At 35.1% G+C, this 14,308-nt stretch overlaps 1 protein-coding gene across 1 annotated transcript; it reads right to left on the bottom strand.

The window, feature by feature from the left end:
* Positions 1–1,850: 1,850 nt before the first annotated feature.
* LOC149787332 (uncharacterized) lies at positions 1,851–10,526 on the bottom strand. Its single transcript, XM_089978372.1, has 4 exons — positions 10,352–10,526; positions 6,650–6,757; positions 5,347–5,445; positions 1,851–3,867 (listed from the first exon to the last, which is right to left on the bottom strand). Exons 1-4 carry the CDS (start codon positions 10,416–10,418, stop codon positions 3,587–3,589), a joined length of 555 nt encoding a protein of 184 aa, XP_089834498.1. The 5' UTR covers positions 10,419–10,526; the 3' UTR covers positions 1,851–3,586.
* Positions 10,527–14,308: the final 3,782 nt, after the last annotated feature.

The following is a 14,308-nucleotide window of genomic DNA, read 5'->3' as shown; positions in this document are numbered from 1 at the left end:
TTGCAGCATTTTATAGTCTATACATGACGGGCAATATATATGCGGAAAGAAGAACCCGAGAAGAGCTCGGAAAGAACCACTAACCCACGGGAAGCTGCTGACAAGTTTTTTACATACCCATGTTGGTCTAGCCGAGACTCAAATTCACGCTGACAGAGGTGAAATGTTAGGGTCGTCTGCAAGGGCGAGCACCTTAGACAACGGGAACGCCCTGGACCTTCTAATCAACAAAAATATTGCGGTCTAACCTAATATGTATTTTTTTTAACAATTCTTGAATCCTCCAGAGACAGGCGATTTGAAGTCAGATTTTTTGTAAAGAGAATCATCTGTCGAAAGAAACGAGTGACTGCCATTGTTTCAGCTCGACATTAATGACTACTAGCACAGTGTAACACTAGATCAAGCTAAAGGAAGATATACAAATACGACAGTGGATCATCGCTTGAAGGAGAGCTGATGTTTGTTTGTTGTTTATTTTATTTTTTATTTATTTTTTTAAGTAATTTATATGTCATCAAGGAAAGGTTAAACAAGTACACTCTCATTGAAAATTTCGAACACAAGTAAAAAAAAGTCGGGAAGTTATTATTTTGTTGTTGGTCGAAAACTGAGCTGAGCAAACTAGAAATGTTTAACTTCAGTCATATGCGTCAAGTGAAACAGGTGTTCTGTTATTTTATTAAGATTCTATTGTCTCGTAAACAGATGATGTATGTACAGGAAGTAAGTCAAATAATTGAGTATACCTGTCTTTTTATAGTAATTATCCATAAAACACAAATAATCTTCAGCTGGTCATATCCAGCTTGTATGTTTCAGCTTGAAATATAGGAATAAAATATTATTTTTGTGTTTTAAAAAGTTCCAGAGTTCAACAATCGGTCAAATGAACAGATTAAATATAAATTAATTAGCGATTTCTTAATATTTTGGAATGTATGATGACTTCTAAATGCTAAAAACATATGATAAAAATTGTAATTTGTGAGAAATACATCCAAAAGGTCTTACTTGTAAAATACAGACCTTTTAATATCCTGGATTGGGTTGGGGTTGACGTGGGGAAAATTACTCTAGCAAAACAAAACTACTCTTACTCTGATTTGTGGACAAAAAGAACAAATTATATGTACCACATTCGCTGAAAAAAATTTATATTGAGATAGAAGAAAATATATCAGGATTTCAAAGGAAATTTTGCTCCACCCCCACCTATTATACGGAAATTGGGTTTGATGTGTGGATCTCTTAGTAAGATCATCTCATCATTTTAACATTTACCGCATAATTTATAGGGCCTGTTTTGCCCCACATTGCAGTAACATTGAAGGGCCTATTGTTCTGCACCACACTGAAGGAAAATTGAGATTCTAGTTTGTCCAACATTGAATGGACTGAAAGGGGCATCACACATGTTCATCTAAATGTCAGAAGTTTTGTTTACTCAAAACATTATTCCAGTTTTAATGTATTTTTAGTATTCGAAATTAGACTATATTGTTTCGTATTAATTGGCTAACTGGTCGTAATAAAAGAGGGCTGCGACCCATGCCAACACCATTTCTTAGTATCGTATCATTCTACTGCATTCTTGCTAAGGTAATGAATACAAGCTGGATAGAAATTACTGTCCAATGAAGTTTCCATATTCATAGTTTTGCGTTTCAAGACTTGAATTCGTAAATTCTTATCCAATTTTTGTGAGTTGTTCAATATTTGTGTGTGAGAAGAGATGTAGCATAAAATATATTAGATACATCATAATAAGTCTAGCTGCTTTCCTGCTGCAATCTGACGAATTACGAAATCTACGAATATTAACAAATTTATAGCTTGTAGAACTTGCAATCTTCGGCAAAGATGTGTTAAACAGACTTTTCATTAATAAATTGTCCTGATCAAATAACTAAAGATGTTGATACATTTGTGAATCGGGCGTTTCGAGCTTGTGTTGTTCTTGAAACTGATGTGAGGCATACACACCTCTCATATTTACTTCCGAATATGTAGACCAGTATTATCCAATATGGTCAACACCGTGGGCCTCATACACAAAACATGTAAAGTTCATTGGCCATCATACATTATATACATTATAGAAATTAAATTATAATTACAGAACTGCCTTTTATATTAGCGCGGGTCACACAAAATATGACCCACGGGCCTGTATTTAAACCAATCTGATCCAGACTGTGAAATACGAATAGTTGGTCAGAAAGCAATGCTAGCCATGCAAAGCAGCAGAGACGTGGGTTCAAGGCAAAGTAGAATATCGTAAAAATGTCCTGGATAGCAAATATTTTGAATTGATTCAACTATTTAGTACATGATTTCCTTTTTGATGGGAAACTACGGTGGCCTAGTGGTTAGAGCGTCTGCCTCGGATGCGGGAGGTCGCGATTTCGAACCCCGGCCGAGTTATACCAAAGAGTTACAAAAATGGTACTAACAGCTGCCTCGCTTGGCGCTCAGCATTAAGAGGTTAGTGTTAGGACTGGTCGGCCTGGTGTCAGGATAATGTGACTGAGTGGGACATCATTCTACATGTCTGCGGCATGATGCCCCACTGCCAGATATCAGTATTAACTGCCACACTGCTGACATCGTAGCGATATGACTGAAACATTGTCAAAGCTACGTTAAAAAATACAAATCACACACACTTTATTTTACAATCATCAAATAGGAAAGCGGCTTGCAATGGCATTGTGAGCATCATTTAGTGTTAAAATTACCTTCTGACATGAAAAATGCATGTATGCATTTGTAACTGGGGTGCATTTACATATCTTGCTATGAGATTCTCTAATGACACATTCAGATCAAGTGAATGATATTGGCATTTCTTTTATTTTTATTATAGCTATCCAAAATATTGTCCTTGTTGACTTCACTAGTCTATTCTATTTCGTATGAATTTTATATTCTACAGGTTGATGCGGTATGGTATGAAATGTGTGGATACAATCTGTCCCTTGCACCCCAAAGCAGGATTAGCGTCAATAAACTGTCCCTTGCGCCCCAAAGCAGGATTATGGTCAATAAACTGTCCCTTGTATCCGAAAGCATGATTAGCGTCAATAAACCGTCCCTTGCATCCGAAAGCATGATCAGCGTCAATAAACTGTCCCTTGCATCCGAAAGCATGATTACGTAACTAAGCTGTCTCTTGTACCTTAAAGCATGATTAGCGTCACCGTTTTCTTTACACAGTTTGAGGATGTAAGATCTGTAAGCTTAATGTGCTGTCGAGCGTACGAATATATGGATAGTGAAGAAATTGAACAGAATTGTTATTTTTTGCCCATTTTGTTTTGTTTGTTTGTTTGCTCTATTGTTGATACTTGCTGTATCCTCTGGCATTTATCCCCATCTCTCATTTTCTCTCTCCTGTTTATAAGGAATGCGTTAAATGAGGTTTGGATGAAGATGAGATCAGACTATTACTCAAACATCCCGTAATACAATTTCTACTGCAATTAATGCCTCATTTTCTCCAAAAGTTATTTTGGCGGTGGGAGAAATATCCTAACATGACTTGCACTCAATGGTCCTAGATTAACATCTTGATCATCTCAAATCATACATAATCTATTCCATTGGTTAATGCCACTGTTTCAGGGTTACTCTCTTTTGCAGTTTCTTCTACTGATTTTGTTGTCACCTCGTGAGAGCGCACATTTTTCTTCTTCCTGCAGAACTTGATGTAAATCATAATAAAAAGTATTGCCACGACTAGGAGGAAAACTGCTGCCATTGCTATAATCGCAATTAATGCATAAGTACCCAAACCATTCTCAGTTGTTGTTGTTGTTGCAATTTCAGTGGTGCTTGATGGAGAATACGTTTCTATTCTGTAATCTGTAAAAGGGGAAATAGAAAATCATGCTTAATCTACAATCCTATACTAGTTTAGGTTACGTTCCAGCTTCATTAAGTTAAAATGATTTTAGTATCATTTTTTTATATTGATAAGACATTTTAGACGTCATCAATTATGAGTATATGTCAAATTATGCGTGTCAGAATCATTTTTATTATTTTCCTTCAATCTATATCTAGTCAATTTACTGAGGTGAGTGTTACTATGTATACTTAATTTATATTGTGTACCTGATTTGTATCATGCCCGTAAATGAGCGTTGTAGTTTTGCCTACTGGACTTTTGTCATGCGTATAAGAAGTAAATAAGGTCTTTACTTGAACTTGAGTTCAAGATCTTAAGTTGATCGCTTTTTTCCGTAGGAAATCTATTAGTCGCAGGTCAAGCGGAATTTGTATATAAAGAGGATGGGAAACAATTGTTCATTTTTAAGTTCAGTCTGTGTAATCATTTACAGCTGTGTTCAGATATGATACGAAACGAATTATTATTAATTGAAATTACAAAGTGTTGATTGACTTTTTTGACTAAAACACTTTGGGATTATTGACTCATTCAAAAACATTCTGGATTATATCATTTGTGGTACATCAGGACATTCAAGACTCTTGGTATATCAGGACATTTGAGACTTTTGAAATTAATTCGGAACATCTATACTATCAGACATGTAGTATTATTTGGGATTTAATGCACGATAGTGTAGGAGGCCTTTGACTTTTTCACTTTGTATAATAGTGAAATAAATTATTTGTTGGTTTTACCAAACTTATTAGTTTCGTTTCATTCCGTTACTTAGTTTAAGACCTAAAGTCGTTGATATTGTTATTGTTATGGGTTTAACGCCATTTTTCATCACTTGATTGGCCAGGGCGGAAAAGAGGGGAGAGTGCAACAACCGGATAGATATCCCCGGGGCCCAGGCCTATAAGAGGGCCCAGACCGAACAACACTTTTTAATTTTATAAAAGAAAATTGTGTTTGTATAAGAACTAAAAGAGGCCCGGATGTTTCTTACATCAGGTCCCATGATCGCTCTCTATGGCCCTGTTACTGGCTGTACATGGCGACCAATATATATATATGGTGGAGGAAGAAATTGGGACAACCCCGGGAAGAACCACAAACCCATGGAAAGTCAGTGGCAAGCGCTTTGTCACATACCCACATTGGCAGAGCCCGAGACCCAGAACACCCCGGACAGACATGAGATGTCGGTGATCAGTAAAGACGAGCGCCTTGGACCACTCGGTCGCCATGGGCTCCACCTTGATTCTTAACACTTGTCTGAGGTTTGATATTGCGATGTCTTTATTTTCACTGTTGAGAAGACTGTTGACTATGCAATGCAGTTGGAAAAGGCAAAGTAATGTAATGGGAAAGCAAGCAAAAGTTCGAAACATTTTATCATTTAAAATATATATGTTCATATATATCCAAGCAGAAATAAAAATTACTTGGACAAACGTTGGAGCAGTCTCCCGCTGCACATACTGGACCACAGGGATCACATTTATTGGTGTACGGATCGAAAAATTCATCACTCCTACAGTCACCTGAATGATAAAAACAATGTTATCTTTAAGCCAATGTGTGTTCATGTATGTGGTATATGTTTCAAAATGTCCTAGTGCTATTTTTTTAGTAGCAAAATCATTTGACTATAATGGCAATAGCTGGTAATGAAAGGCGTGCCATAAGCAATTAAGTACTACTGTTACTAGTAGTAGTAATATTACTGAAGTTGTATCCACTAATATTTATATCGCTAAGTCGTAATTAGTAGCATTGCCTCTCTGAATCCGATTGCAAATGTCGCAAAGTAAACTAATAATGGTTATTTCTCTTGAAATTGTTATTGTACCACCACTATCACTAGTAAAACTATTACTTTGTTGACGTTGCTACCACCGCTACAACTGCTATTAGTAAAACCATTTCATTTATGATATTCCTTTAGATTTCTTTAAATCTATTTCGTCTCTTTGTGGTTTGAGCCGTAAATATCGCAATTTTCTGATAGAAGCAACTTTTTGGGGGGTTAGGGAAGGCGAGATAGTACATGCGATGTACACGCCAGAATGTTTTGTGTGATATATTGTAGGATCTTTCATTTACATTTGCAAGGCATCATCACTAGAGCACGCCATCACTGATACTGTGTTTATTGCGGAAGCAGAAACATTTCATCGAGTTTTTAGTTTCTTTCTTCTGTGCGTCAACAATATCCACGAAAATACATTCACCATAAACAAATAACATCTTAGATTGGGTGCAATGAAAAACCATGTTTACTCATAAAATTTTATTCCTTAAAATCTTTCTCACTAACCACGATGTTTTAAATTAACACATGTTTATTACTTTCAGTATTCCCCCTGTGTAATTTTTCTACAGTTCATTATATCACAAAATGTACACAGATATCAAGATTGAAACAAAGATTATGTACTAAAGATTTTTTAAATAATGTATAATTATATTCAATTATTTGGGTTTCGGGGTGAGGTGGGAAATGAAAAGGTTAATAAAAGCTCCATAGATAAGATGCTTATTTATAGAGACAGTAAAATTATTTTAAAACTTTGGATTTTAGGAATACGCTCAGTTTAAATACTCAGGGAATTATTTTGACGACGTGACAAAACGTTTTCTGGCAAAGTGCTATTTTGTACAAGGGTACTGTGTTGTATACTCATAGATCCATACACTCTGGGAAGTAGATGGGACAATCTCTACCAAGACTTATTTTGTACTTACGTGCAAATGCTCCAAACAAGTTGATTGCAATCAATACTGTAAGCAAGGACAAAGGCTGTAATGGTTGAATGAAGAAACTGAGTCTAGAGCGAGTCGGAGCCATTTTAACTGAAAGATGAAATAGTATTACCCGTTTTAAAATATTAAGTTTCACACTTGCCCATATTATATGTGGAGAACATAAATGATAAAGGTAAAACAATTGTAGATATGGCCAATTGTACTATAACATACAAGTTCACACTGATGAAGACATATCACCTCTGTAAGCAGCTAAAACAAAAAACTTGATTTCTGTCATCAATGTTATCCCTGATACCAATCAATCATCGACATATATCATTCAAGGAGGTGATTTACTCGGTATTTGCAGCGATGCCTCGACTAACTTCCACAACGAAAAACTTGCAATATAACAATGCCTAATATATGCATTTAATGTAATTTTTGTTATAAAGACCATTAAAATATGTTTTTAGCCAAGTTTGGGATTTCTATTAAAAGAATTTAGAAGACCATGAATATGGTCGGAGTAATTCCAATGAAACCAAACAAAAATTTTACCCTTTTCAAACAAATGAAGGATATCATTATTTTACGATTGACTCACGATTTCCAGCCATGGTAAACGCTAGAAAAGTAAAATTGCTTGCACATTATTGAATCTAACAAGAATATATAATCACCACGCAAAAATCATTAACAAGACTATTCCCTGCAGCAACTACTACCGTTGATCAGAAGAGGAAGAAGGAGGAGGGGCAGGAGGATGAGCAGAATGATCTGACAAGAAGAGGAGCAGGATGATCTGACATGAAGAGAAACATGATGATCTGACAAGAAGAGGAGCAGGATGATCTGACAAGAAGAGGAGAAGGACGATCTGACAAGAAGAGGAGCAGGATGATCTGACAAGAGTAGGAGCAGGATGATCTGACAAGAGGAGGAGCAGGATGGTATGACAAGAGGAGAAGCAGGATGATCTGACAAGGGGGTGAGAAGGATAATCTGATAAGAGGAGGAGCAGAATGATCTGACAAGAGGAGGAGCAGGATGATCTGACAAGAAGAGGAGCGGGATGATCTGACAAGAGGAGGAGCAGGATGATCTGACAAGAAAAGGAGAAGGATGATCTGTCAAGAGGAGGAGCAGGAGGATCTGAAAAGAGGAGGAGAAGAATCATCTGACAAGAGGAGGAGCAGGATGATCTGACAAGAGGAGGAGCAGGAGGAGCAGGATGATCTGACAAGAAGAGGAGAATTATGACCTGACAAGAGGAGAAGCAGGATGAACTGACAAGAGGAGGAGCAGGATGATCTGACAAGAGAAGAAGCAGGAGGATCAGACAAGAGGAGAAGAAGAATGATATGACAAAAGGAGGGGCAGGATGATCTGACAAGAGGATGAGAAGGCTGACCAGACAATCAAAACGATAATCATGACATAGTCGGGTGGTCTTTGCTAAAAATCTGGTGTCTTAACATGTTGGCTTTTGTTTTAAATTAAGATTGCAAACTTAGAAACCATTTACAGAAGTGTAGTCAATGAATGCAAACTATAGAGTTTTCTTTACCTAAATTATATAGAAACAAAGAGTAACTTACGCGTTTATCATTATAATTGTTATTTTTTACCCATTTCTAAAAATTATGAAAAGGTATATAGACACCATTACCAATGTCCTCAATATATATATATATATATATATATATATATATATATATATATATATATATATATATATATATATATATATATATATATATATATATATCAACAGCTATATTTTCTTCGAAAAGGGTAGAACTGATTAAATATTAGAAACTTTAAAATGTATGACTTTCATGAAATGTACTTTCTCAAAGAATTCTTTTAAATTGTAAAACTTAGTGCTTGGAGTTGAATACATACGTTTAGCAGGTGTATACGGTATCTAAAATTAAAAATAACCTTGAGCGATTAACGTGTTGGCTCTGTTGACGTTAAATGTTATATTTAGTTAGATAATACCCAGCATGTTACTAAAATTATCTTATTGCTATTACTGTAAGAAGATAGATAATGGAATGGGTCCTTGCTTTTATTTTTCACTATGCATTGGCTCAAGACAAAACAATATTGCAAATGCTTTTCTAAGTAATGGATATGTTTCATCACACTGTGAATTAAATTTTGGATATACGTATCTTGGTTTATTAGAAATTTGACGAGTATAACGAGTCTATTTCAAATATGCACACGTCCCATAGACTGTATACGAGCTTATTTTCACTGTTACAGTCTTGATGATGAAATGTGAGTAATAATTTACGGAATAAACGCTGAAAATATTTTGTAATCCTTTTGAAAAAAGGAATTGTCTTTTCATTGCAAACGTTTTGGAAATTTCCGGTATCTCTATGAAATGCATGAAATGCTGGAAATATTTGTAAACTTTTGCACTTCTATACTGCAACATAACTTAACATTTTACAAATAAACTTACCTTGAAGACCTTTATTGTTGGATACAAGAAGGCTGTAATATAGCCATTAATATTTAAGTTAATTATATAAGTGTCAGTACCGATCACAAAGTAGCAACATGTTAGCATCAGAAAGTTAAGTCTGATTGTTGTGCATATGTTATTATTCTAGAAACATCAAATATTATTCTCTCGATCGATCGATCGATCGATATCTATCTATCTATCTATCTATTATAGATTAACCAGGTATCAAGCTAGTATTTACTTAACGGCAGGTTCTAAACAGAAATGCACTGAGCGCATCCAAGCAGTTTAATATGGCATTTGAATTGTTCTTCTCAGTTGAAACCCAATACCGGATGTTTTCATGAGATACGTTCATTTTACATATCGTCGCTGACTTTACTGAATTAACGAGATATTTATTAAAGATCTGATAAGCGGCCCATCATGCCGTGCTCACGGTTAGTAACTAATATAACTGGGTTAGATAATCTTTCCACACCTGAGGTCACATAACTAGGTACACGAATTGTCTTCTTTTTTATTTCACGCAAATGAACATGTCAGAGGATAATCTTACCGTTTTCACTTCATGTTGTTGTTGTTGTTGTTGTTCAAGGGATTAACACCATTTTTCAGCACAAGATAGGTTATACATGGCGGCCAGTATAACTGGTGGAGGAAGAACCCTGGAAAACTCAGGGAAGAACCACCGACCCACGAGAAGCAACTGGCAGGCTTTCCCACGTACTCACGCTAGCCGAGCCTTGGACTCGAACCCACGCAGACAGAGGTGAGATGGCAGTGATCCGGAACGGTGAGCGCTTTAGACCACTCGGCCACTCGGGGCCCCTTTCACTTAATGAACTTACGCAAATATCTGATAATCGAATTTAATTAACTTTTCAAGTTCCAGAATTAATATAATTAGCACAATACATCCACATTGTTTATGAAAATGGATTTAAATTATATTTTTTTTTTAAATCCCCGAAAAACAAAAATTAAGGTTGCATTAACAATGCACGTTGCATGTGTACCTTAGAGATGCATACAATTTTGGCTGTCTTCTTGACATCATAACGTTTTGTTTTTTAAAACAAATTATGTGTCCTTATAAGCGATGTAAACTTTTCATATGCATGAGATGTTCGAAATATTTGCAAACACTCTTCTGAACGACATCTTAAAACAAATATCATTTTCAGATTGATAGGCAAAAATCAGCTTACCTTCAAGAATGTATGTAGTAGAATTTAAGAAGGCTGTAATGTAAAGATCGATTAAAATCTGAAACATACAGCTGAAAAAGCCCAAGTTGAAAAGGTGAATAAATTTTTTGTATAAAGTCAGTCAAACGCCAATCAGCATGGCTAAGAACATAGGATGAAAATGAACAGAATTGTATGTTACCTTCTGCAGATCAATGTGGAATTCTAGATAGATGAAAATATATTAGTCTTTTAACATGCTTTATATTCTTAGCAGTGAGGAAAAACCCGGTTTGATTCTATATATATATATATATATATATATATATATATATATAGAGAGAGAGAGAGAGAGAGAGAGAGAGAGAGAGAGAGAGAGAGAGAGAAAGAGAGATAAATAGATAGATAGGTAGATAGATAGATATGTATATATGTATGTATGTATATAATATATACACATGTATATGTGTGTATATACATACATACATACATACATACATACATACATACATACATACATACATGTGTGTGTGTGTGTGTGTGTGTGTGTGTGTGTGTAATGTTTTCTAAGCAGCCGACGATCCAATATTTGTCTGCCGTAGCTCTGAACCGATATGAATGAGATAATCACTCATTGGAATAGTAAAGAATTGGATTGGAGATATAATGATCACTTGTCATCAATATTTGCAGAACTTTTACTGGAATATTGCATTATGTATTATCTTGCAGTCATACAAAAGTTAAGTGCATCTACTGATACGTGTCGCCGGTAGATGAGTGTCTTTGCTCTAAGCAAAGGTATTTGTTATAGACGAGCATATACGGTACAGCCACCATATACTTACTTAAAGGATTTACCTTTATCACCTATTTACAGTATTATTTTACAGCACCCATACAATGTTTACAAATTATAGAACATGTGCTCTTGGATATTGTGGGCGAGACCGAAGTAGAACGGGGGCGAGACCGAAGTAGAACGGGACGAGACCGAAGTAGAACGGGACGAGACCGGAGTAGAACTGGACGAGACCGAAGTAGAATGGGACGAGACCGAAGTAGAACGGGGCGAGACCGAAGTAGAACTGGGCGAGCTTGCGAAGAAGGCTACACTATACAACTGTACAAATTGCATCATTTATACAGTATAAAATGGATATAGAGGCTTTTTTAAGTCCAAAGTGTGGTAACAAGACATGATATTTTGACAAGATGAAATATAGACCATATTTAGGGAGGAAAAATATTCCATTTTATTCTATATCAAACCATTCAGCTCACCACCCACACCTTACGTAATTGCACGTTAATTTCGATTGCATTTAAATGTTAATTTAAAAACAAAATATCAGCGATTGAATAGAACGGTAGGTTTGAATGGCCCAATTTCTTGCAATAAGTTACATTAGGCATTTCTTACATTGCTTTACGCAATCCGACCACAAAGAAAATCCTATTGAAAATGCAGTATCCCTAGTTTTTAATATGGCTGACAAGCCATATAGGAGACATATCATTTTAGCGAATCGAATGGTTCATAGAAAGTCAGACAAAAGGCATATATAAATGATATTGTTTGTACTGTTGGATACTGTGGTTGAGATGTACAACATCGTGCAACCTCTGAGTAGTTCGGGAATAAAAACATAACATCTAACAGTGCAACTACAGTATTATTATTATTATATACTCCCATTTATAGAATAATTAACTGTAGAAGTTGATTTTCACCAAACATAGCGTAACATGACGTGATTTTTCCTATGACCGCGAAAAGGTAGACCTGTTGTGACATCATGATTTATTATTATATACCATTGACATGTAGTCCCATTTGCATAAATTGAGTGCGATGATTCGTTCACTTTTTCACTTACAGAACGTTCTTAGGCATTCAGTGGTGGCTGGTAAGCACAAACAGGACTCAACAATTTAACTTCTACTAAAATAACTTCACGGTACGTCTATCATGACGAAGTTGTACGTTAAAACGTATCACTTCATGCAGTGTGTTTATGTGCAATCCAGTTATAAAGAATTAAAATATATAATTGTCATTACAGTTTTTTTCCATTTCAACTTTGCAGAAAGCGATTTGCTTGATAATTGGTACTAAACGAATTCTCTTTACGAAATAAATAAATTATTGCATTTGGATTGTCTGATGTTGTAGTCCAGCTAGTAGGACATGAATGAAGAATTCAGGCTCATCCCTTATTGGTTTTTCTACTGATTTTCGATTTTCAAAACGTCACTAGAAAGGTGACTAAAATGCAAAATTTAAGAGCCGTTGCATCGGCTTTATTTTACGTCGCTGATCAATAAAGTAGACAATGAAACTGTAACTGACTCATCTGTCACTTAGTAGGACGAAAGAAAGTGATTGAAGAACAATAACGACTTAAGAAGAACTCATCCTTCATATTGTGTTGTTAAATACATAGTTTGTGCATGTCTATGACTATTATATTATCTATTGGAATTTTGCCCTTTTTCCATTAAAAAGTAACTAAGACAGAATCATGTCTTGCTGCAAACTTTTACTGACTTGTGGTCCATGATCAACTTGTCTTGCACAAAACATTTACTAAGTGTTCTTTGGTCAACTTGTCTTGCAGCAAACTATTTTACGTTGGCAGTGGTCAACCTCTCTTATACCAAACCTTTACTAAGTCGTCCTTGTTCAGCTTTTATTGCAGCAAATATCTACTAAGTGGCCCTTTGTCAACTCAGTTAAACCTAAATACACTATTAGAATAATCATCTCTTCAATACTTAGTTTTTATGCTGGTCCAGTTTGGAAACGAATGATTTTGCAAGGATGAAAAGTGAAGGTACAAAAGTTTCCTTCATAATGTTTGTGGGTAAAGCTATGTAATGGAAAAATATACGAATGATTGTGCAAAGTTTCATTGGATAAAAAGATTCTCAATCTGTTCTTACAAGCAGCAAAGCTTGAATCTTCTCCAGTGCTCATTAAATGTCTGCTGAACCCCGTGAAAGTCTTCAAACCCTGTCACCCGTTTGTCAACTGACACACAAAATCATTTTCAGATATCAGCTTGTTCCTTAGGCGGTTATAATTTGTTTTCTTGTACGTTTTGAATGTTACCGAAATAGGGCTTTTATTAGTCGGTTCCTTAACTTCTTATGACGGTATATATATATATATATATATATATATATATATATATATATATATATATATATATATATATATATATATATATATATATATATATATATATTCTTATGTCACTTGCTTAGGCTCGAACAAACAGTAACACAGGAAAGAGTGAAAACGACAAGCTTTTAAAATACAATAATTTATTTCCCTGGAAAAATTCTGTAAAAACGAAAAAAAATATAAACTTACGGTTTTGTAGAATCAAATCCTAAAGTGATCCAAAAATAATCCGAGAATAAAATTTTAGTAGTCCTAATAACAAAATGTTCTACTGATTTCATGTTCGAATCTCGACGAAGAATCCAAGATGGAAGACGATAACGTATGCTACAATCTGAAGTGTTGAAATCTACAGTTCCTTGTAGAAATAAGAATTATCATTCCGGCTTCTGATAGTTAAATAACGTTTTATTTATAAAAAAAAAACTGTCCTTGTTCCACGATATTACATGAGTACAAGTATTTTGCAGAACAACAACAGAATTAATCTTTTTGAATCCAAGTAATTTGAAATAACTCCAAATAGCACAACATACAACTAACAGTTTATTAAACAGCCCTGCTTCTACTGATTAATTCTCCAAAACATGGGTCATATGGGCTTTCTAAAACGTAAACAAGAGTCACGTGATCATCTTCTAGAAGTTAATAGAAGCAAATACTTGTTACAGCTCACGTTTACCCAGTGTGACCCTGACGAAAATCAATCATTTTTACTCTAAGAAAAAAAAAATTGTTTATATCTTAAAGACAGGGTCCATTCATGACCTTGGAAACAGCCAATCGTT

The sequence above is a fragment of the Sinohyriopsis cumingii genome, chromosome 12 (genome assembly GCF_028554795.1).
Source record: "Sinohyriopsis cumingii isolate HCF-2022 chromosome 12, ASM2855479v2, whole genome shotgun sequence".
Classification (NCBI taxonomy): domain Eukaryota; kingdom Metazoa; phylum Mollusca; class Bivalvia; order Unionida; family Unionidae; genus Sinohyriopsis; species Sinohyriopsis cumingii.
The sequence above is the reverse complement of the archived record's forward strand: the minus strand, read 5'-3'. Positions and strand labels throughout refer to the sequence as shown.